Source organism: Rana temporaria, chromosome 11 (assembly GCF_905171775.1).
Source record: "Rana temporaria chromosome 11, aRanTem1.1, whole genome shotgun sequence".
Lineage (NCBI taxonomy): Eukaryota > Metazoa > Chordata > Amphibia > Anura > Ranidae > Rana > Rana temporaria.
In genome coordinates this window covers 57,299,036-57,320,917 of record NC_053499.1, presented here as the reverse complement: position 1 = coordinate 57,320,917, position 21,882 = coordinate 57,299,036, and the positions used below count along the sequence as shown (strand labels likewise).

Below are 21,882 nucleotides of genomic sequence, written 5' to 3'. Positions count from 1 at the left end.
CTTTCCTGTCCAGGGTGCCAGCGATGGCCCCCCGAGGCCGATCCAGCCATCGGATCGGGTGCCGGCACCGCAATTCGTACTAAGGGAAACAGGCAGTGGAGACTTGTGGTTTCACTGCCCGTTTCCTACTGCAAATGTGCGTGTCGTGCTGTGCTTTGTGAATGGCTGGCTTACTAATGGGACACACAGGTCCCAGAAGACAGGGCACCCGATTCCCCAGAAGACAACGCGAGGAGGAGAAGAATGAAGACTACCGCGGAATAGAAAGTGGCAGATTAGGACGATCTGCCTAGCAAGAGCCATTTCTGGCAAGTATATAAAAATTTTTTTTCACATTTGTAGGAGCCTTTTTATGGCATTTTAAATAAAAGGGTATCTTTTTTAGGAGCCCTTTTATGTAAAGCGGAGGGTGGACCTCCGCTTTAAACACTAGAACTGTTCAAATTCATAATAACAAAGAAAAAAAAAAGAAAAAAAGTGTTGACATTGTCTTAAAGTGGTTGTAAACCCTCTCTTGCAACTTGCACCTACAGGTAAGCCTAGATTAAGGCTTACCTGTAGGTGCAAGAAATATCTCCTTAACCAACACGGTTAAGGAGATATTTTCACACAAACGGGCACCGCTGTCTACGGCATGCGTGCCGTAGACACCGGTGCAGACGCACTGAGCGGTGCCGTTTTTGTGAAAGGCATTAACTGGGTTAATGCCGCGTTTTCGCGCATGCGCTGGGACCTGTCGGTCCCGCGCGCATGTGCAGAAGTGACATCATCGTCACTCCGGCCAATCACAGCGCCAGAGTGGCGATAACAGGAAATAGTGACGAGGGGACAGGACGGTGGCGGTGGACAGGACGGAGGCGGACTTCGGGGGCAAGAGTTAATTAAATAAAACAGAGTCCTCTACCAGAAGGAGAGCTTCAGGAGAAGTCTGAATAAAACAAAGCTCATTTGCAGACTTTCGGAAGATCAGATTAGATAATTGAAATACAGATAATCATTACTTCAATTTTCTTGTTCTATTTGTTACTATTCTGTTTGCTTGAGAATGATTTATTTCTAGGGCTGTGATTTTTTTATAGATCTGGCTATCAGACTGCTTTACACTGATGATTTTATAGTGTAAGGAACACTCTGTATAAAAGCAGTATGAATAACAATCACATGTAGTTTTATGTTAAATTGAGATTGCATTTGCAATTGTTTTTTTTCGTTTCAATGTTTTTTATTGAAAATTTCCCAAAGAAAATAAATACAATCTTGAAAGATGATGCACAAGAAATCCTACAAACAGTTTGCTGGAGACAAGCAAACTAATGGATTACTGGAAGCATGTCCTGTGGTCTGATGAGACCCAGCCTTAGATGAGGATCAGATCACATTTTATGGCAAATTACTGCAGAAAAAAACAGTCAATTCCAAGAGGCTCACATACTTTTTCTTGCCACTGTATCTGTGGGATCTCTTTATGTGTGATCAAGTTCTTCAATGTCCCATCTACACTATGCGCCAGATTCACGTAAAAGTGCGGCGGCGTAACGTATAGTAGATACGCAAGTTTTCATCGCAAGTGCCTGATTCACAAAGCACTTGCAATGAAAACCCGCGTAATTCAAAGGGGCGTGTGCCATTTAAATTAGGCGCGCTCCCGCACCGGACCTACTGTGCATGCTCCGTTCTGAAATTCCCGCCGTGCTTTGCGCGAACTGACGTAATTTTTTCGAACGGCGACGTGCGTAGCGTACTTCCGTATTCCCGGACGTCTTACGCAAACGACGTGAATTTTTCAATTTCGACGCGGGAGCGACGGCATACTTTATACAGCACATACGTGTGCTGTGTAAAGTTAGGGCACCCAAAACGACGACTAACTTTGCGACGGTAAACTAGACTAGCAGCGATGTAGCGAACGCAAAAAAACGTCGTGGATCGCCGTAACTCCTAATTTGCATACCCGACGCTGGTTTACGACGCAAACTCCCCCCAGCGGCGGCCACGGTACTGCATCCTAAGATCCGACAGTGTAAAACAATTACACCTGTCGGATCTTAGGGCTATCTATGCGTAACTGATTCTATGAATCAGTTGCATAGATACTCTGAGAGATACGACGGAGTATCTGAGATACTCCGTCGTATCTCCTTTGTGAATCTGGGCCTAGATTACCAAAAGTATTGGGACATCTGCCTTAATTGATTGACATCTGAACTTTAATGGCATCCCAGTCTTAGTCCATAGGGTTCAATATTGAGTTAGCCCACCCTTTGCAGCTATAACAACTTCAACTCTTCTGGGAAGGCTGTCCACAAGGTTTAGGAGTGTGTCTATGGGAATGCTTTTTTGAGGTCAGGCACTGATGTGGACGAGAAGGCCTGGCTCGCAGTCTCCGCTTTAATTCATCCCAAAAGTGATCTATCGGGTTGAGGTCAGGACACACAAACAAGGTCCATAAAGACATGTATGAACAAGTTTGGGGGGGGGATCTTGACTGGCCTGCACAGAGCACCGGCCTCAACCAGATAGAACACCTTTGCGATGAATTAGAGTGGAGAATGCAAGACAGGCCTTCTCGTCCACATCAGTGCCTGACCTCATAAATGCCCTTCTGGAAGAATGGTCAAACATTCCCATAGACGCACTCCTAAACCTTGTCGACAGCCTTCCCAGAAGCGTTGAAGCTGTTATAGCTGCAAAGGGTGGGCCAACTTAATAATGAATCATACGGACTAAGACTGGGATGCCATTAAAAGTAATATAATGTAATATAGTGTATATCTGATCCCCAATTACATATTTGGCAAATAAAGTAATGTTCTATTAATGTCCAACTAAAACAGTTAATGAATAACAAAACTTACAAGTACAGGGAGTGGCACTACCAGGATAATTTAACTCATATCATTTTACACATGTTTTTATTCCCAATCTTCATATTCAATATAAAATGAGCCACTTTGATGAAGACATGTAAGTGTTACTTTCTTTGCTGCTGTACCTAATTATACATATTATAGAATATATGCAAAAATGTTACTTCCTTCAAAAGATAGTTTGTTATGAAAATAAACATGCTATCACTTATTTAGTACACAGTAGATTGAAATGTAATGGCGGCAGCTATGTATTAAAATTATTTTATTATAGTTTAATTAGCCATCATGTCTTCCTATGTCTAATGTTAGCTGTACACTATGCAATATGTGGAAATGATGACATGGCAAAGATGCGATCATGAGTGCAAAGCACCATACCTAAGTAACCTAGGTCACATACTGTAAAGATTACAGCTTAGGCAGCTGCTGCATGGTTTGCTGTAGTTAATAAGTTGCCTACATAGAACCATCTAGTGTATTTCCACTTTTGCAGCTATTGGTATAATATAATTGGTATAATACCCGTGTTAGATGTGTTACATTTTCCTTATCACATAGCATAACTTAAAAAATATATTTAACCCCTTGGCACCTGCCAGATGCAAATATGCAGCCTCTCGGCGCCTGGTCCTTAGAGGGGCCCCATATTTGCGCTAATTTCTGCCTATGCACTTGTACTGAGAGCAGTTACCGTCGAAAGTTTTCAGACCAGGTGACCGCCAATTACTGCGGTCATGTGCTCTTAAGCCATGCCCCCTGCTTCCCGGCATCATAAATCCTCTTAAAGGGCCAGGAGGCGCTAAGAGGTTAAAAATTGCTGCTTAACTGGGGGCTGGGAGATCTTCATTATCAGTTGTAAACTTGATGTGCTCCCCGCCTGTCCTGACAAAACTTTAAAGTGGAAGTTAACTTCCATGCATGACTTTTACCTATAGGTAAGCCTATAATAAGGTTTACCTATAAGTAGTGTAAATATCACCTAAATGTGCAACGTTTAGAAGATATTTGCTGTATACGCAGCCAGTGACACCACTAGCGCGTGCCGTTTCTTTAGAGCCCTGCATGACCGGCAGCTCCCCTGTGCATTCGCTGTAAAAAAAAAAAAAAGACAGACAATTTTGAAAAAAAACACATCCAATAACAAGATGTAAAAAAAAAAAAAAACGCATATTAATTGGTTTGCACAAAAGTTAAAATGTCTACAAACTGTGGGATATTTTTATGTAATTTCGATTTATTTTTTACTAGTAATGGCAGTGATCACAGATTTTTAGGGGGAATGCGACATTGTGGCGAACTGATCGTAAACTTTTGACACTATTTTGCGGCAGACAATTTGGACACCTGAAACTTTTTGGGGACCAGTGACACTAATACAGTGATCAGTGCTAAATAATATGCACTGTAACTGTACTAATGACACTGACAGGGAAGGGGTTAACATCAGGGGCAATCAAAGGGTTAAGTGTGCTCCTAGGGGGTGCTTTCTAACTGTGAGGGGAATGCTGTGACTGGAGGAAAACAGAGATCCACGTTTCTGTTTAAAAACACAAGATCTCCACCTTCCTCCCTCACAGAACGGCGGTCTGCCTTGTTCTCCTGTGAACGATCAGCGGGTCATCGCAGCTGCCGGACCCGCTGATTGGCTCCTGCTGTGTACAATCACAGCAGGAGGGGGTCGCCGGTGGTGCACACGCCCTAAACCCACTGCACTAAATCACATACCTTTACATGATTATGTTCAGGGGGCGCAGTGCTGCAGTATATCTGCGTGGGGTGGTCCTTAAGTGGTTAAGAAATTCCTTGCTTAAGGTTGTCTAGGAAGCCACCCTACCCCTCCTCCAGCACAATTGTCAGAGATCAGTATTGGCCTTTAAAACTCCTAGACAAACCTGATAAGGTGCATTTAAAAAAAAAAATCATTGGAACAAGTTTTGTCAAATTGCAGAACAGATTTGATTACTTTACTTATTACCCGGTTTTAGACAAACATGATAAAGTGCATGTAACGGAGGTGAGGGTGGAAAAGAACACACAGATATCAGGAAGAGTTTTAGGACCCCTGACCAAGGGGTTCTTTATTTTTGGGGGCTGAAAAACAAGGAGTCAGAAAGGGGGAAAGGCCACAGGGTAATAATTTCAACACTGTGAGAGACATGCAAAAATATAACAGGGTGGCTATATGACGCATCAAGGGATAAGTCCCGAGTCCCAGGCAGGGCCGGACTGGCCTACCGGGATAGCGGGAAAATTCCCGGTAGGCCGCCTGCTGTCAGTCAAATTTATCAGCTGTGTGGGCTACGGCGGCGGCCGCCGGCCGCCATTGCGGCCGCACTTTGCAATTGTGCAGGGCTGGATGGCTGCCCTATGCCTAGCTGCAGTCACTCCAGTGTCATGCATGTCACATTATGTCAGTGAAGCAGCGGCGGGCCGGCCGCCGGTGAGTTGCGGCCGCCATGCTCGCCGCCGCACTTTCCTTCCCAGCATCTAACCCGCTGTGTGGACTCACTCACTGGACTGGAGCGATCATGTGACTGAGGGAGGGGAGGAGCCGAGCAGGAGAACTGAACGTCAGATCAGTTCCATCTTCCCGTGCGGCGCCAGCACCGCCCACTATTTCTCCTGCAGGGTCACGTGGCAGAGGAGGCAGAGGAGAAGAAGTTAATGGCGCCGACCACCCTTGAAGCACAAGGTAAATGAATAGATTTTAATGAAATCCTGACCTGCAGGGCCGGACTGACCTGCCCTGAGGCTGCTTAGGGGCGAATCTGTGGCTGCAGCGCTCCGCTCCCTCGTCCTCCTCCACTACACTGTGTACATCACACTCACAGTCAGCGGGTATCTCCCTCTGTGTGTCTGCAAGCTGTGAGTGTGAAAACTTTAGCGCTTCTGATTGAAAAGTCCCCCCTCCTCCTCCTAGACCAGCTTGTGTCTGCAGAGGGGGGGGCAAAAGCTAGTGTAATGTGGCTTCAGTTATGAGCAGAGTGTCTATTCTCTGTCACACTGTTCGGACCCCGCACTGACAGCCCACCCTCCCCCTCCTCGCACATTGGACAGGAGAGAAAAGAAAATACAGAGAGCAGGATCTTCTCTCACCCCCCCTCGTGTGTGTCCTCGTGGCCCCGCCCACATCCAATCCTCAGCAGCTCCTCCATGCTTCCCAAAGAGAAACTAGCAGCCTGCAGGGAGATGAAGGACAGCTTGTATTATGGATGCTGCCTGCAGCCCTCCACAGAGGATCCACAGCTCCAGGTCAGCTAAAATCCTTGCTTCCTAATTAAACTTTCCAGTGATTGAAAAGAAAGCAGCACACAGGTGGGTCAGTCATTGATGGGACTGAACAGAGTGTGTTGTCACCTCCAGAGTCCCTCAACCAACACAGCAGCCCACTAGGGTTTCCATTGTGTGGTGCACTACAAGCCCCAGCATGCTCTGCCAGCCTATGTATAGCACAGGCTAGTAGGCCTTGTTTGCTGACCAATCTAGGGCCCAAGCCTTCATCTTTGGTAAGGGAAATATCCCCCCCCCCCCATCTCGCCAACCTCTGAGCACACTTATGTAAGGGAGAGCTCTGTGGACTGTGATGTAAAGGGGGACTCTGATGTACATGGGGGCTTTGGATGATTAGAGACCCTCTTACATCAGGATTCCAAGAGTACCTCTTTGTGCCAGTTCACTCCAGACACAGTTCCATGTGCTTTTTTTCTGCACAAAATGCAGGCACAGTGTTTTCCATGTATTCCAATGGATCTTGATGGCTCTAGTTCACACCATGCAGTCAGTTTTCGGTCAGTTTCTGCACCAGAAACTGACTGCGTGGTGTGAACTAGAGCCATCAAGATCCATTGGAATACATGGAAAACACTGTGCATGCATTTTTAGCGCAGTAAAAATGCGCACAAAACTGTATGGAACTGCGTCTGGTGTGAACTGGCCCTTACATCGGTTTCCCTTTACATTACAGTCCACAGATCTCTCCCTTGGAGCCCTTTCACATGGGCAGACTCTGCCAAGCAAATCCACCTGCTCAGTGGGGGAACTGTCCACTGATCCCTGCTGAGCAGGCGGATGACGGGTCCATGTCTGCTTCACTTGTGCAGAGTGGACACAGTCACAGACTGCTGTTCTCTATGGACCGGTCTGACTGTCATCCAATCTGCAAGACGGATGGGGAATCTCCATCCATCTTTTTTCATTGGAACGGATGCAGGCAGGTGTAAATGGACACGTCTGTTTACATCCACCTCCCCATACAAAACAATGGGTAGTCCAATCAGTTCAATTGTGTAAAAGGGGTCCTTCTGCAGGACCAAAATCAAGGGCCCCGTGATGGAAGAAAAGGACACCAGGGGCCCTTCATGGTTTCTTGTGGGCCCTGAAGGTTCTAGTTACGCCTCTGGGCACAGACACTGACTGCAGTGACACTGCATTATGGGCACGGTCAGGCTGCAATGATGGGCACGGTCAGGCTGCAATGATGGGCACGGTCAGGTTGCAATGATGGGCACGGTCAGGCTGTAATGATGGGCACAGTCAGGCTGTAATGATGGGCACAGTCAGGCTGCAATGATGGGCACAGTGAGGCTGCATTTGATGGGCACTGTTGGCTGCATTGATCTCTTGTACCATGCCCGCAGCTCCTGAAATCTCCTGTACCATGCCTGCACCCCCTGACATCTCCTGTACCATGCCCACAGCCTCTGCCATCTTGACATCTTCTGTACCATGCCCATAGCCTCTGACATCTCCTGTACCATGCCCACAGCCTCTGCCATCTTGACATTTTGTGTACCATGCCCAAAGCCTCTGACATTTTCTCTACCATGCCCAAAGCCTCTGACATCTTCTGTACCATGCCCAAAGCCTCTGACATCTTCTGTACTATACCCACAGCCTCTGACATCTCCTGTACCATGCCCACAGCCTCTGACATCTCCTGTACCATGCCCACAGCCTCTGACATCTCCTGTATCATGCCCACAGCCTCTGCCATCTTGACATCTTCTGTACCATGCCCATAGCCTCTGACATCTCCTGCACCATGCCCACAGCCTCTGCCATCTTGACATCTCCTGCACCATGCCCACAGCCTCTGACATCTCCTGCACCATGCCCACAGCCTCTGACATCTCCTGTACCATGCCCACAGTCTCTGACATCTCCTGTAACATGCCCACAGCCTCTGACATCTCCTGTATCATGTCTGCAACCTCTGACCATCTCTTGTTTTATATCATGTCTGCAGTCTGGAGAGGAGTCAACGGTTGGGGTCACGGGAGAAGTCAGACGTGTGTGGACTGTGGAGAGGAGACAATAGGAAAACCAGAGCCACCAACTGGGAGCCGACTGACTGATCCCTGCACAGTGCACCTGAGAGGTGGTCAGTGACAGCGCTGCCAGGCCAGTCTGAGAGGGGGGGGGTCATTGATGTAAGGGGGGGGTTGATGTAAGGTGTCCCTCTTGATGATTGCTCCACTTTTACCACTTTTAACTGTAATTTGCTGTTATATATCCCTAGCCCTATGTGCTGTCATATCGGTCTTATCTATATATAATACACTCTTCAACTGTGCTTTACAATGCATAATTAATTTTCCCTTTTATGAACAAGAAAATAATGACGTTATTTTGTTGGGCTGGTATAATAATGCTATGGGGCTGGTATGACATTTTTTCCAGGGCTGGTTTTTACTCCCAGTCCGGCCCTGGTCCCAGGGCAATAATCCATGCACAGTGACTACCAGGTCACAATCCAGTACAGCATGGGCAAAGTCCAGGGGTACAGGGCAGCAATTCTAGGACTCCCCAGCAAACAATGACCTCACCGGAGGATGTCCTGGCAGAGTGGCAAGGAAAAGGAGGTCCTTCACAATCCCATCACAAGTCCTCAGGGGGCTGTGTGTCTTGGCCCTCGCTTCAGGAACAGACAGCAAAGTAGTTGAAGGAAGAGGAGAGAGTGGAGTTCCAGTATCCAGAAAGCCATACAAAACTACAACTCCCAGCACAGCAGAAAGCAAAGTCTGTCCCAGCAGTTCCATGCATTTTCTAGCCACCTTGCAGCCATGAACTCCTCTGTCCATCAATGAAGTAAACTCAGAAAAGTGACAATCTTTTTGTTATCTGGAACCTTTTAAATACAGCCAGAGATCTCAACTACAATCTGTCAGTGCCAAAGTGTCTGGCCGTCATTGTGCAAAATGCAATGAATTCTGTACTCTCTGCTGAGAAAGATGACCTACCTCCAGACCCACTGGTCACAGGAACTCACTAATTAATTATGTAGATCAGCTAGCCTTTTTATGTACTGCTCTTCATTTAGGTTTATGTAACAAATGTTTTTTTTATAGGTTTTTCTCATTCCCTATTTCTCAAAGATCGAAATATTTATGACCTCCGTTACAGTGCATTTTCCATATAGTTGCATGGTTGGCTCTCTGCAATGGTCCTGGAAGCATGTAACAATCCAGGGGGGATCAAAATGGTCTAAATTTCAAAATTAAGTTCTTACATATTTTTTTACCACAGTGGTTAAGGCATCAGCGGGTAATATAAGTATTGAACACGTCACTATTTTTATAGGTGAATCTATTTATAAAGGTGCTATTGACATGAAATTTTCAACACGTCGGTAACAACCCATGCAAACAAAGAAACCAAGACAAATAAGTTCAGAAATTAAGTTATGTGTAATAAAATGGAATGACACAGGGAAAACGTAATACTTCATACAAAGTCCTTTCATGGTAACGACAGCTTCAAGATGCCTCCTGTATGAAGAAACTAGTCGCATGCATTGCTCAGGTGTGATTTTGGCCCATTCTTCCACACAGTCTTCAAATCTTGAAGGTTTAGTGGGCCTCTTCTATGAGCTCTGATCTTTAGTTCTTTCCATAGATTTTCTATTGGATTGAAGGCAGGTGATTGGCTGGGCTATTCTAGCAGCTTTATTTTCTTTCTTTGAAACCAATTAAAAGTTTCCTTGGCTTTGTGTTTGGGGTCATTGTCTTGCTGAAATGTCCTCCCTGCAGGATTGCTTTCCAATTACTGGTAGATTTCCGCTATTGTCTTGGATTTCCGTGTATTTTTGCACCTCCTGTTCTTCATGTGTTCAATACTTTTTCCCTGTGTCAATCCATTTTATTACACATAACTTCATTTTTTAACTTATTTGTTTTGGTGTCTTTGTATGCATAGATTGCATTGGTTATTACCGACATGCGGTGGAAATTTCATGTCAATAGCACCTTTAGAAATATATTTACCTAGAAAAATGGTTATGTGTTTAATACTTATTTTACCCTCTGTATACTACCAGTAACCTTCCAAGCTTAGACAATATACTTATAGCACAACTTCTGACACCAGTAAACATATCCCACTGGCCTCTAATAACTATAAATATACAGTACCAACCCAAAAGGGGAAGCTCTGTTCGTTTGCATCCTCCCCCTCCCCTTCCACATTTGGTGGGGGTGGGGAGCGGGTACCTGGTTTTGACAGGTACCCTCTCCCACCTCTGGCTCAGATCGCCTACAAATAAAAACCACATGTTATGGAGAAAGGGAGGTGTTCTATAGTTCTAACATACTCCCTTTCTAGGGTGACAACACTGCTCATTCTAGATACAGTACTGTTCGCTTCCTAGGATAGGACAGTTTTTCCTGGCAGGATTACCACGCACTGCCACTTCACAGAAGTTACATTGTCCCTGGCACTCGGCTGCATTCCCGGCATGGATGAGCCAGAGTGTACAGAGCACTTCACATGCACTGTAGGGAAGTATACACTTTTTTAAAAATGGTGTTGCTTTGCGACTTTACATGTTTTTTCTGATAAAAATTATACCACAGTAGCAGGGCCATCTGAAGCCTCTGGCATTGAATTGTATAGAATGTTACCGTAGTCTCCCTTTACCATGTAAAGCACTGTGCAACCTACTGGTGCTATATAAATCTTATATATTGACCATATTTATATAAAAAAAATATTTTCAATTGGTTCATACGCTTAAGCCATCCATTGACAAATCGAAATTCGGCTGGTTCAGCAATAACCATCTAAATTCTGATATATCAATAATTAGGCTGGTTATATTCAAGTCAGTCTGCCAACTGTCCATTTTTTATTATACACTGCTGCAGGTTATAGCCGACAGCAGTGATCATTATATCCTAAAGATAGGAAAACACAATACAATAGCACAGGGATTCTCCCATCAACAAGGAACCAGTGCTTGAAGGAAAGAAAATTGTTTAATGTATGACCACCCTAAAGCTGATAATTCATGTTAGATTTTTGTTCGAAAATGTTTGTCTTTAGAAGTTCTTTCAATTTTCTAATAGCTCATAGGATGGATAAAAATGTGGCTGGTTCAGCAGAGAATTTTAATCCATCCATGGCTGGTTTAAGAGGAAAGTGCATGCATATTTTGAGGAGAATATAGGCACTACAAAGATCCATAGGATTATTGTATAGTGCTAAAGAGTGACCCTTGGCTTAGAATAGGCTAAACTGAAACATTTCTTTGACTGCTCATAAATCCTAAAAGGAAAAGTCACTGGCCCAGATTCAAGAAGCACTTGCGCCCGCGCAACCATAGTTGCGCGGCGCAAGTGCTTACTTGCTCCGGTGTAACGAGTGCTCCTGATTCAGGAACCTCGTTACACCGACTGCAGCCTAGGATGTGACAAACATAAGCCTCCTTATGCCTTCACATCCCAGGCTGCATTCTTGCGTTGGCCGCTAGGGGGCGCGGCCTTTGTGATCGGCGTGTAGTATGCAAATTGCATACTACCACCGATTCACAAAAGTTGCGCGGGCCCTGCGTACGCAAGGTACGGAGTTTCCGTACGGCGCCTTTAGCATAAGGCTGCTCCTGCTAATAGCAGGCGCAGCCAATGCTAAAGTATAGCTGCGCCTCCCGCCCGTGAAATTTAAATTTCACGTCGTTTACGTAAGTGAACCGTGAATGGCGCTGGACGCCATTCACATTCACTTAGAAGCAAATGACGTCCTTGCGACGTCATTTGCCGCAATGCACGTCGGGAAAGTTTCCCGACGGAGCATGCGCTGTTAGCTCGGCGCGGGAGCGCGCCTAATTTAAATGATTCCCGCCCCCGGCGGGTTCATTTACATTAGGCGCCCTTACGCAGGGCTAATTAGCATAGCGCCCGCGCAATTTACGGAGCTACTGCTCCGTGAATCGCTGGGCAAATGGAAATATTTGCGTGGGCGCAGAGAAAAATCTTTGCTCTTTGCCCACGCAAATATTGCTCCATTCTACCTGAATCTGGGCCACTGAGTAATTTATGAAGATAAGCAGAACAATTAGGTGGAGGAGTGGACACTTTACCTAAGCAGAGATCATGTAAGGACAAAATGAAAAGTATATTTTGCCAAAAAGATAAAAGTTTTATAAGCAATTTATTTCAAAACTGGAATGAAAACTGAATTGATGAAAATGGTTTCTGGTCTTCTTAGGCCCCGTACACACGAGAGGATATCCGCTGGAAACGGTCCGCCGGACTGTTTCCAGCGGATAAATCCTCTGGCGGATTTGGATCTGATGGCTGTACACACCATCAGATCGAAATCCGCGCGGAATACATCCGCGGTGACGTGTCGCGCCGTTGCCGCGACGATGACGCGGCGACGTGCGCGGCGCTGGAAGGTAAATACTTCCACGCATGCGTCGAATCATTACGACGCATGCGAGGGAGGGGAGCGGACGGACTGATCCGGTGAGTCTGTACAGATGACCGGATCAGTCCGCTGGACTGGATTCCAGCGGATAAATTTCTTAGCATGCTAAGAAATTTTTATCCGCTGGGAATCCGTCGGCTGGATTTTTATCTGCCGGGAAAGGTCCGCTCGGACGTACACACAACCGGATCTATCTGCTGGAACTGATCCGCGGATCAATCCCAGCAGATAGATCCGGTCGTCTGTACGAGGCCTAAGAGGTACAAATAGGTGCTTTCTATTCCGGTACATGCATATCTCAGTTATAACCAAACGAGGCCCTAGGAAGACTACTAGCGTTACCCCTTCCCCCATCTCCTTCCCTATTTATATCCTGTTTACGTATTTAAAAAAAAACACTCAAAGAAAACAATTTTATCTTCTGCAGGATTTTCCTAATTGACTATAAGATCTTATTTCTGTATTCTCCCTTTTTCCAACAAAAGTTCCCTTTTAAGACCGCTGCACAAATACGGTGTGACAAAATTGTATTCTCTAGGGTGTTAGGAAAAAAATATAATGTATGGGGGTGTCAAGAAAGGTTCCTTCCGCTGGTGACACTGCCTGATATTTTGCATGCAGTACTGTGGTCCACCAGCAGGTGTCTCCTGGCAGTCTGGATCAACGCCAGCAAAGTGGTGATGTAGATGGATATATTTTAGCTAATTTGTAAGGAGTTAGGTACCATCTATTCAATATTTTCTGGGCATTGTCCCAATGCTCCAAGCAGGATGCTGCAGTATGGTTTATTCTCATAGCATTGTACCAACATTCGTCTGAAAAGGATTGTCCTAAATCTTTTTCCCATTTATACAGATTAGGGTTTTTCTCATATTAAGGATATTGAGAAAAAAACTTCATAGAAGAAAGCTATACTTTTATGTTTTACAGGTTTGTTAATGGTGAGGTGTGTCCATATTAAAGATGGAACTTCAAAATCCTGATGTGGATTAAAGCTTTGCAGACGGTTGAGCTTATTTAATTTATCATCAATCTTGGCTTTGTATCCTGAGGGAAGGTGTACGTAAAAGTTAAAGCCCTCAGCAATCCATTTGTTCATCGAGAGTCGGTCTCTACAGTAGTCAAGGGCTCTGAGTGGTATAGATATCTTTTGTAAATGCCCTAGAGCATGGAAGTTTGAAACAAGAAACATTCATGCCAACAGGGTAGCTTTAATGGAAAGCAATTTAGGAACTATTAGGTAGATTCAGGTACAACGGCATTAATTTAGGGCGGCGTAGCGTAGCCTGTTTAGGCTACGCCGCCGTAAATTAGCTAGGCTAGTAATGATTCTCAATCAACTTACCTGCTAATTTACGGCGGCGTAGCCTCAAAGGAGCGGGCGTAAGGGCGCCTAATTCAAATGACTTGGAGGGGAGCGTGTATCATGGTAATGAGGCTTGACCTCACGTTTTTGATGTTTTTTGTCACTGCGCATGCGCCGGGCGACTACATTTCCCAGTGCGCATTGCGGCTAAGTACGCCGTACGGGCCTATTGATTTCGACGTGGACGTAAACTACGTAAATCCCGATTCGCGGACGACTTACGCAAACAACGTAAAAATTTCGAATTTCGCGGCAGGAACGGCGGCCATACTTAACATTACTATTCCACTAGAGCCTAGCACTAACTTTACGCGGCCTATCTCTTACGTAAACGGCGTAAAAGTACTGAGTCGGCCTGGCGTACGTTCGTGAATCGGCGTATCCCCTCATTTACATAATCTACGCCGGCCGCAATGGAAGCGTCATCTAGCGGCCAGCAGAAAAATTGCAATCTAAGATATGACGGCGCAAGCCGTCGTATCTTAGATATGTTTAAGCGTATCTCTGTTTGAGCACACGCTTAAACATACGGCGGCGTAGATTCTGAGTTAGGCCGGCTTATCTACTGATAAGCCGGCCTAACTCTTTGTGAATCTACCTACATGACCTTAGGGAATATTGTGTAGGTATAGCTGCTGACTTTTATTAAAACACACACTCACGTGTCCCACATTCCAGCGATACGGCCGTCCGAAGCCTCACTCCTCTCCGCAGTGCCGACATTGCAAGTGTGGGCACCCGGCTGTGACAGCATGCAGCTTCACAGCCGGGTGCGCACTGCGCTGTCCTGAATGGCGGAGCAATCTTCTGGGACATGCGACAGAAGATTGCAGGGAGAAAGGGGAAGAGGAGGAGTCGCCTAGGTGGCGCATTCGGAAGTAGGAGCTCTGTACCTGTCAAAACGTGATAAAACATATAGAGAGGGTGGCGTGACCGGATGTGAAGGAGAGAGGATGCGTGGGAGAGAGCTCCGGCTTTCATGCTACCAAATCCTTGGTAATTCTCCTAGGCCAGGGATATGCAATTAGCGGACCTCCAGCTGTTGCAGAACTACAAGTCCCATGAGGCATAGCAAGACTCTGACAGCCACAAGCATGACACCCAGAAGCAGAGGCATGATGGGACTTGTAGTTTTGCAACAGCTGGAGGTCCGCTAATTGCTTATCCCTGTCCTAGGCCTAGTACACACGAGAGGATTTATCCGGACCGTTTCCGCGGATAAATCCTCTGGCGGATTTTGATCTCATGGTTGTACGCGGCGACGTGCGCGACGCTGTCATATAAGGACTTCCACGCATGCGTCGAATCATTACGACGCATGCGAGGGATGGATACGGAAGGATTGATCCGGTGACTCTGTACAGACCAGCGGATCAATCCGTTGGACTGGATTCCAGCGGATAGATTTCTTAGCATGTTAAGAAATTTTGATCCGCTGGAAATCCATCCCCGGGGGAAAAAATCCGCGGAAAAATATCCGCTGGATTGTACACACCAGGGGATCTATCCGCTGAAACCGGTCCGCGGATCAATTCCAGCGGATCGATCCTCTCGTGTGTACGGGGCCCTAGACTAGGAGCCATCCTGCTTAGCAAGCCACTACCACATTGTTGGGGACTCCCCCCGATCCACTGATGTCATCCAAGGAACGTTCAGCCAAGAAACAACTGCCTCCTAAGTCTCTGAGCTTCCTGGCAATCATATGTGCGATGGCCATCTTGCCTTCGGGAGCAGGGCGGGCTGTGTCTGTGCAGACGGAACTGCGGCTGCTGATGGACATGGAGCAGGATGGAGGAGACTATTTGCAGCCTAATGGTATGGAGCAGCCGGCAGCTACAATCTCCCCCCCCCCCGTGGCCAAAGAGGCGAGCAAAATGCTTTTAATGGGCAGAAAAGATACGTTGGCCATGGAGTGTGGCCTTATCAGGCAGGACCTGGACAGATTCTGGGGCCACGTTACTTCGGCAGAAAATTGTATCTCTGATATGGAAGATACTGCGGCCATCACCACTCAAAATGTTACTGAACTACAACGCACAACAGTTAAAATATTGATGGCGCAGTCTGAAGACGCCGAAAGTAGGCTGTGCTGCAATAATGCGAGAGTGGTGGGTCTTCCGGAGGGCGTAGAGGGCCTAGACCCTACCAGCTTTGCTGAAAAATTCTTTAAGGATATCCTAACTTTGCAGCAAGTCTCCTCTGCATACATAGTAGAGCGTGGCCATAGGGTCTGCCAGGCCCAAGGCCGCAAGGTGCGCCGCGCAGGCCATTCCTCATCCTTGCTGATGCTAGGGAAAAAAACACAGCTCCAATTTGAAAATTACTACAGGGCATTTCTTATCGGATTTTTTCCCCGGAGTTGCAGACACGTAGACGCACATTCCTGAAGGTACGAAAAAGGCTGCGAGAAAAGGGGCTCATTTATGGCATGTTGTACCCCAGCAAGCTCTGTGTTGAATATCGGGGCTCAGTCAAATTCTTTGAGGTTCTCTCAGATGCCTCTAATTGGCTGAATACCTTGGATTAATTTTTCATTGGCAGGGAAAAGGTTAAATGTTTGTTTTTTCTTTTCTTGTAGGCCCGGAACGGATAGGCCGAACACATCCTTGCTTCCATGTTTGAGAAGGTGCAAGCTTCCTCATGTGCTTCTCCCAGACTGATCAAATGGTATGTCTAATGTGGGTTGAATATCCAGCCCTTATTTGTTCAACTTATTGGCCTCAGCATGCTGCTCTCGATTCATGGATAACTAGTGTTCCATATCCAAAAGTTTGCTTGGAATTCCGAGTTCTCTCTAAGAACTATACTGTGTTGTCAGACTTGACTTCTCCCTTTCTAACCACCATATTTTCCCCCTGACAGAGTTCGAGTCAATTTTTAAGAAGTATTTTCCAGTTTTGAGTTTTTGGGATCAATTCCGCCTGTTGGTTATTGTTTCTATGTTTTTTATGCTGGCGAGACAGGGACAGATGGACTATTTGTTGGGACTTTTTTGTTGGGACTTCCTAAAGGGGATCCCCTATCAAAACTTAAGGAGCAACTACTGTTATGGACATCAGAAGGTACAGCGAAATCTATATTGACCAAAAAGGAAGCCTTATATCTAGTTCCCAATGCACTGAGGACTCCAGTACTATATATAGTCCCTAAGGTGCACAAAGACAAAATCAACCCACCAGGGAGGCCCATAATCAGTGGGATTGGATCTTTATATTCCAGGATTGGGGAATATCTAGACACATTCCTACAGCCATTGGTCATACAAGGCAAATCTTATTTGAAAGATAGTCGGGAATTGATCAAATCCCTATCCTCCCTGAAGGTCACAGAAAACACCTGGCTGGTTACAGTTGATGTTGAGTCACTGTATACCAATATCCGACAGGATGATGCCATAGAAGCGGTAACTCTGGCACTCAATACTGACCCCAGGCTCCCGGACATTCAGGTCAAATTCCTTGTGGATGGACTCCAGCAGGCAATGGGGAACAATTACTTCTGGGCCTTAGGATCATTCTTTAATCAAGTCAAGGGAGTGGCGATGGGGGCTCGTTATGCCCCCAGTGTGGCAAACCTAGTATTGAATAAGTGGGAAGAAGAAACCATCTATCAACAAAACCATATATCACTCATCTATTATATGAGGTACATAGATGACATTATCCTTATGTGGGAAGGAACTTGGGCTACCCTGGAAATGTTCTTAAATGGATTGAATACCAACCAATACGGACTTAAATTCACAGCGACATCAAGTCTGGTTTCAATCAATTACTTAGATCTCATTTTAACCAAGAATGGTAACAAAATTAATACTCGCACGTATTTCAAAAGTACGGATAGAAATGCGTTTGTACCAGTGAATAGCTGCCACCACCCCAAATGGTTAAGCACCATTCCGAAAGGACAGTACATGCGACTTCGTCGGAATTGTGACACCATCTCTGATTTCCAATCACAATCTTTGACCTTAACAGAAAAATTCAAAGAAAAGGGGTATCATCCCAAAATTCTAGAAAAAGCAATATCGGAAGTATCAAATATGAATAGAGAACAACTTTTGACTTCCAAGAAGAAGCCTCCCTTCTCAGGAGAATTGGCTTTCTTCTCAGGTTTTCACCGACAATATCAGAGCATTGAGAAAATTTTCAACAAGCATTGGCCCATCTTGCTTAAAGATAATGATTTAGCTGCACTACTACCCCCCAAACCAAAATTTGTATACAGACGGGCACCAGGACTGAGAAATATAATTGCCCCAAACATACCGGACCCACCACCTAAACCTCTTACTTTTCTTGATGGAACAGGATTCCACTACTGCACCAGGTGCAAATCATGCAAAAGCACCATTAGAAAAAGCAGAAAGATCACAAAATTTAAATCTAACACAACCCAAAGTGAGTATACAGTGAAACCACTTATCACATGTGATTCACACCACGTCACTTACTTACTTGAGTGCACGTGCCCGCTACAATATGTGGGCCGCACTACCAGGAAATTAAGAATAAGGATCAATGAGCACGTGGCTAACATTAAGAGCGGTTTTCCCAATCACAGTGTGTCTCGACATTTTGATGAATGCCATGGTAGGGATCCTAGCCAACTTACATTTGTGGGCATTGACAAAGTAACTGGCCATTGGAGAGGTACCAATATGACACAGGCAGTCTCTCAGAATGAGACCATGTGGATTCACCGTTTGGGGACGATGCATCCGCATGGCCTCAACATTGAATTGGACCTCAACTGTTTCCTCACTAATTATTAACTAGGGTGTTGAGTTTATATTCATTGTGCATAAAATCCCCTTTTTAATAAAAAAATCTAAATATTTATTATCATTTGATATAGGGATTATATCGATTTTAATATTAGCATTTTTAATTGAATGTATTATTGTTTACATGCCCTTGTAAATGTGTTTTACTACCTTATTTATCCATGTGGGCTTTTAGGGATTAATGGGTAGATACATTTCTTCCTATTTTTCCCTTTAATTCATTTATCTATATATGTCCGTTACATTTGCACATTAGATTTGGACGCATACTATTGTTGCCAGTATCGTTCAATTACTTGTATTATTGCCTTTTTCTTTTGTATGTAGCCAAATATTGATACTATGGGTATAACTTTCAAGTCTATGCATTGTATGGGCAGTCCCACGGCACTGAACCCGCTACTGAGGCTGAACTCGGTGATTTCCGCCCATACCAATTGATGGACATATATAAACTACAATCTAGCGTGGTTGGGCACGCCTCCTGAAGACGTTCACAACGAAACGTACGTCGGGGCGGCACTCAACCACGCACGAAACGTCACTTCCTGCTAACGCTGGTTCCGGATATTGCCGAGGTGGAAACGCACGCTCCACCGACGAGAGGTCGAAACAGCGGTATACACTCGTGGTATACATTGTGACATACCAACCCTACGCGATACAGCCTCAGTGCCGGGTCACAGGCACTCCTCATGGTAGGCGGCCATTTGGCTCCTTTTATGTTAAGCCTTTTTAATTTTAATAAACCTACTACACTATATTGGCACCATTCTGTCTTTCATGTTATATATTGGGACGTCCAAGACTGGTATTCACATCCTTGCTAGGATACAGCAGACTCTACAAAGTGATCCTGTTTTAAGCTATTTATGTCTCCTTGTTTGATACCAAACTAAGGGACATATCCATCTGGTAAGGAGCCATTTCACTTATCCACTTCGGGTGTTTGGTCATATGGTGAAGGTGGAATACATTGGAAGCACTATTCTCTTCAGTTTTTTCCTGAGGATCCACTTTGGGACATTTTTTCTTTTTCTTTTTGTTATATTCATTCACCATCACTGGACTGATTCACTTGAGCCCAATTCTTACCAAGTATAATACTATGGGGATCTGGGCTTGATTTCATATTCAATCAAGTGCACATGGACTTTATTGTTAGATTTATCATTATTCACAGGTGTTTCACATATTTATATATTTGCACAGTTTCTTATTATATAAATATAAATTCTTAGCGCACCCATCCCCCACCTATTTCCTATTTGTTGGGACAGTTCGAGTTTCTATTATTTATTTATTTTCTCAATTTTTGTTCTTTTGTAATTTTTTTACCACTTCTGAGCAAGTGGTTTTGGGGTACCACCATGCGTTCCTCCCTGCCTATCGGAATGGTAGCTTCCAGAAACAAGCATTATTTCTACGTTGTATATGTATTCTTTAGCATATTGTGGCTTTGTGCGACTCTGGAATTAAATTTTGATCCTAGGCTTCCATCTTGGGGCCTTTTTTAGAATTGCAGTCATGTGTTTAAATGTTAGCGTTATTTCCTGGAATTATATATATAATGTTTGGGTGTTCAAAGTAATTTTCTAGCAAAAAAAAGAAAAATGTTTCATGTAAACAAAAAGTGTCAGAAAAGGCTTGATTCTCAAGTGATTAGAAGAGTGGGCGATGTGTTACATAAGATTCTAATGTTGAGAATAAAATGCCAAGACAGTTCAACCCCCCCTTCCCCAAATGACCCCTTTTTGGAAAGTAGACACTCCAAGCTATTTGCTGAGAGGCATGTCGAGTCCATGGAATATTTAATGTTTTACCACAAGTTATTGTTTTTTTACACAAAGTTGTCACTTAAATTATATATTGCTCACACATGCCATGGGTATATGTTAAATTACACCCAATATACATTCTGCTGCTTTTCCTGACTCCTGAATATGGGGTTACCACGTTAGAGACTTTTTAGCAGTCTAACTACATGCAGGATCCCAAAAAACAAATAACCGCTAAGGGCATCAATTTCTCATTTCACTTCCTCACTACTTATCACATTTTTGGAGGCCCTGAAAACAACCCCCCCCCCCCCACCAAATTACCACTTTTGGGAAAGTAGACACCCCAAGGACACATGAGTGAGCTTTAAGATTCTGAGGCCACATGGAAAAAGGTGTTATGGTCAGATGAGACTAAAATTTTATTTAGCCTCAACACCAAACAATATGTCTGTCAGAAAATCAAATACAACTTTCCATCCAAAGAACACAATTTCTACAATAAAGAATGGAGGTGGTACTATCCTGTTATGGTGGCATTTCTCTACAGCAGGGACCGGAGTACTTGTCAGGATTGAAGGAAAAATGGTTGTATAAAAATACCATCAAATTGTTGAGAAAAATCTGCTGCCCTCTGCCAGAAAGTTGTCAATAGGAATAAGGTTTACCCACAAAAGAAATCTAGAATTCAACCCAACACTTGGGTGCAACACTTCAACTTTAATGATCCTTCATGCAAAAGAGATCACAGACAGTGCGGGTACAGAAAAAGTTGACGCGTTTTGCGCTGTGACTAGCGCATACTCATAACCAAAGCACACAGCAAAAATTACCACACAGTGGTTGAAGGAGAAAAGGGTGAATGTCCTTGCATGGCTTATGCAGAGCCCAGACTTAAACCCCATTGAAAATCTGTTGAATGACTTGAAGACTGGAGTCCACAAACTGTCACCATCAAATGTAACTAACATTGAGCAGTTCTGCAAAGAAGAGTGGGCAAATATTGCAAAGTCTAGGGGCCAAATCCACAAAGATCGTGCCTAACGTAAATTTTTCCATTTAAGTTACACTGCCTTAAAATTTCTACCTAAGTGCCCGATCCACAAAGCACTTACCTAGAAATGTTGGGCTGTGTAACTTAAATTCCGTCGGCGCAAGGCGTTCCTATTGTAATGGGGGCGATTCCCATTTAAATTAGGCGCGCTCCCGCGCCGGCCGTACTGCGCATGCTCGTGACATCATTTTCCCGACGTGCATAGCGCAAAATTACGTTACCTCGAGCTTTGTGGATTGCGACGGGTCAATAAAGTTGCGTTGGGGAAAAAAAAAAAGATACGGCGAGAAAAAAAAATTCAAAATTCTAAAAAAATTGCGTCGCTG

At 44.8% G+C, this 21,882-nt stretch overlaps 1 protein-coding gene across 1 annotated transcript in view; it reads left to right on the top strand.

Moving 5' to 3' along the window:
* Window positions 1–2,882: 2,882 nt before the first annotated feature.
* Window positions 2,883–21,882, top strand: part of LOC120917358 (sulfotransferase 1 family member D1-like) — a 42,082-nt gene continuing 23,082 nt past the window's right edge. Inside the window, exon 1 of the mRNA XM_040328590.1 lies at window positions 2,883–2,964. Coding sequence (XP_040184524.1) covers window positions 2,942–2,964 — 23 coding nt within the window. The 5' untranslated portion in view covers window positions 2,883–2,941. The remainder of the gene's footprint in view (window positions 2,965–21,882) is intronic.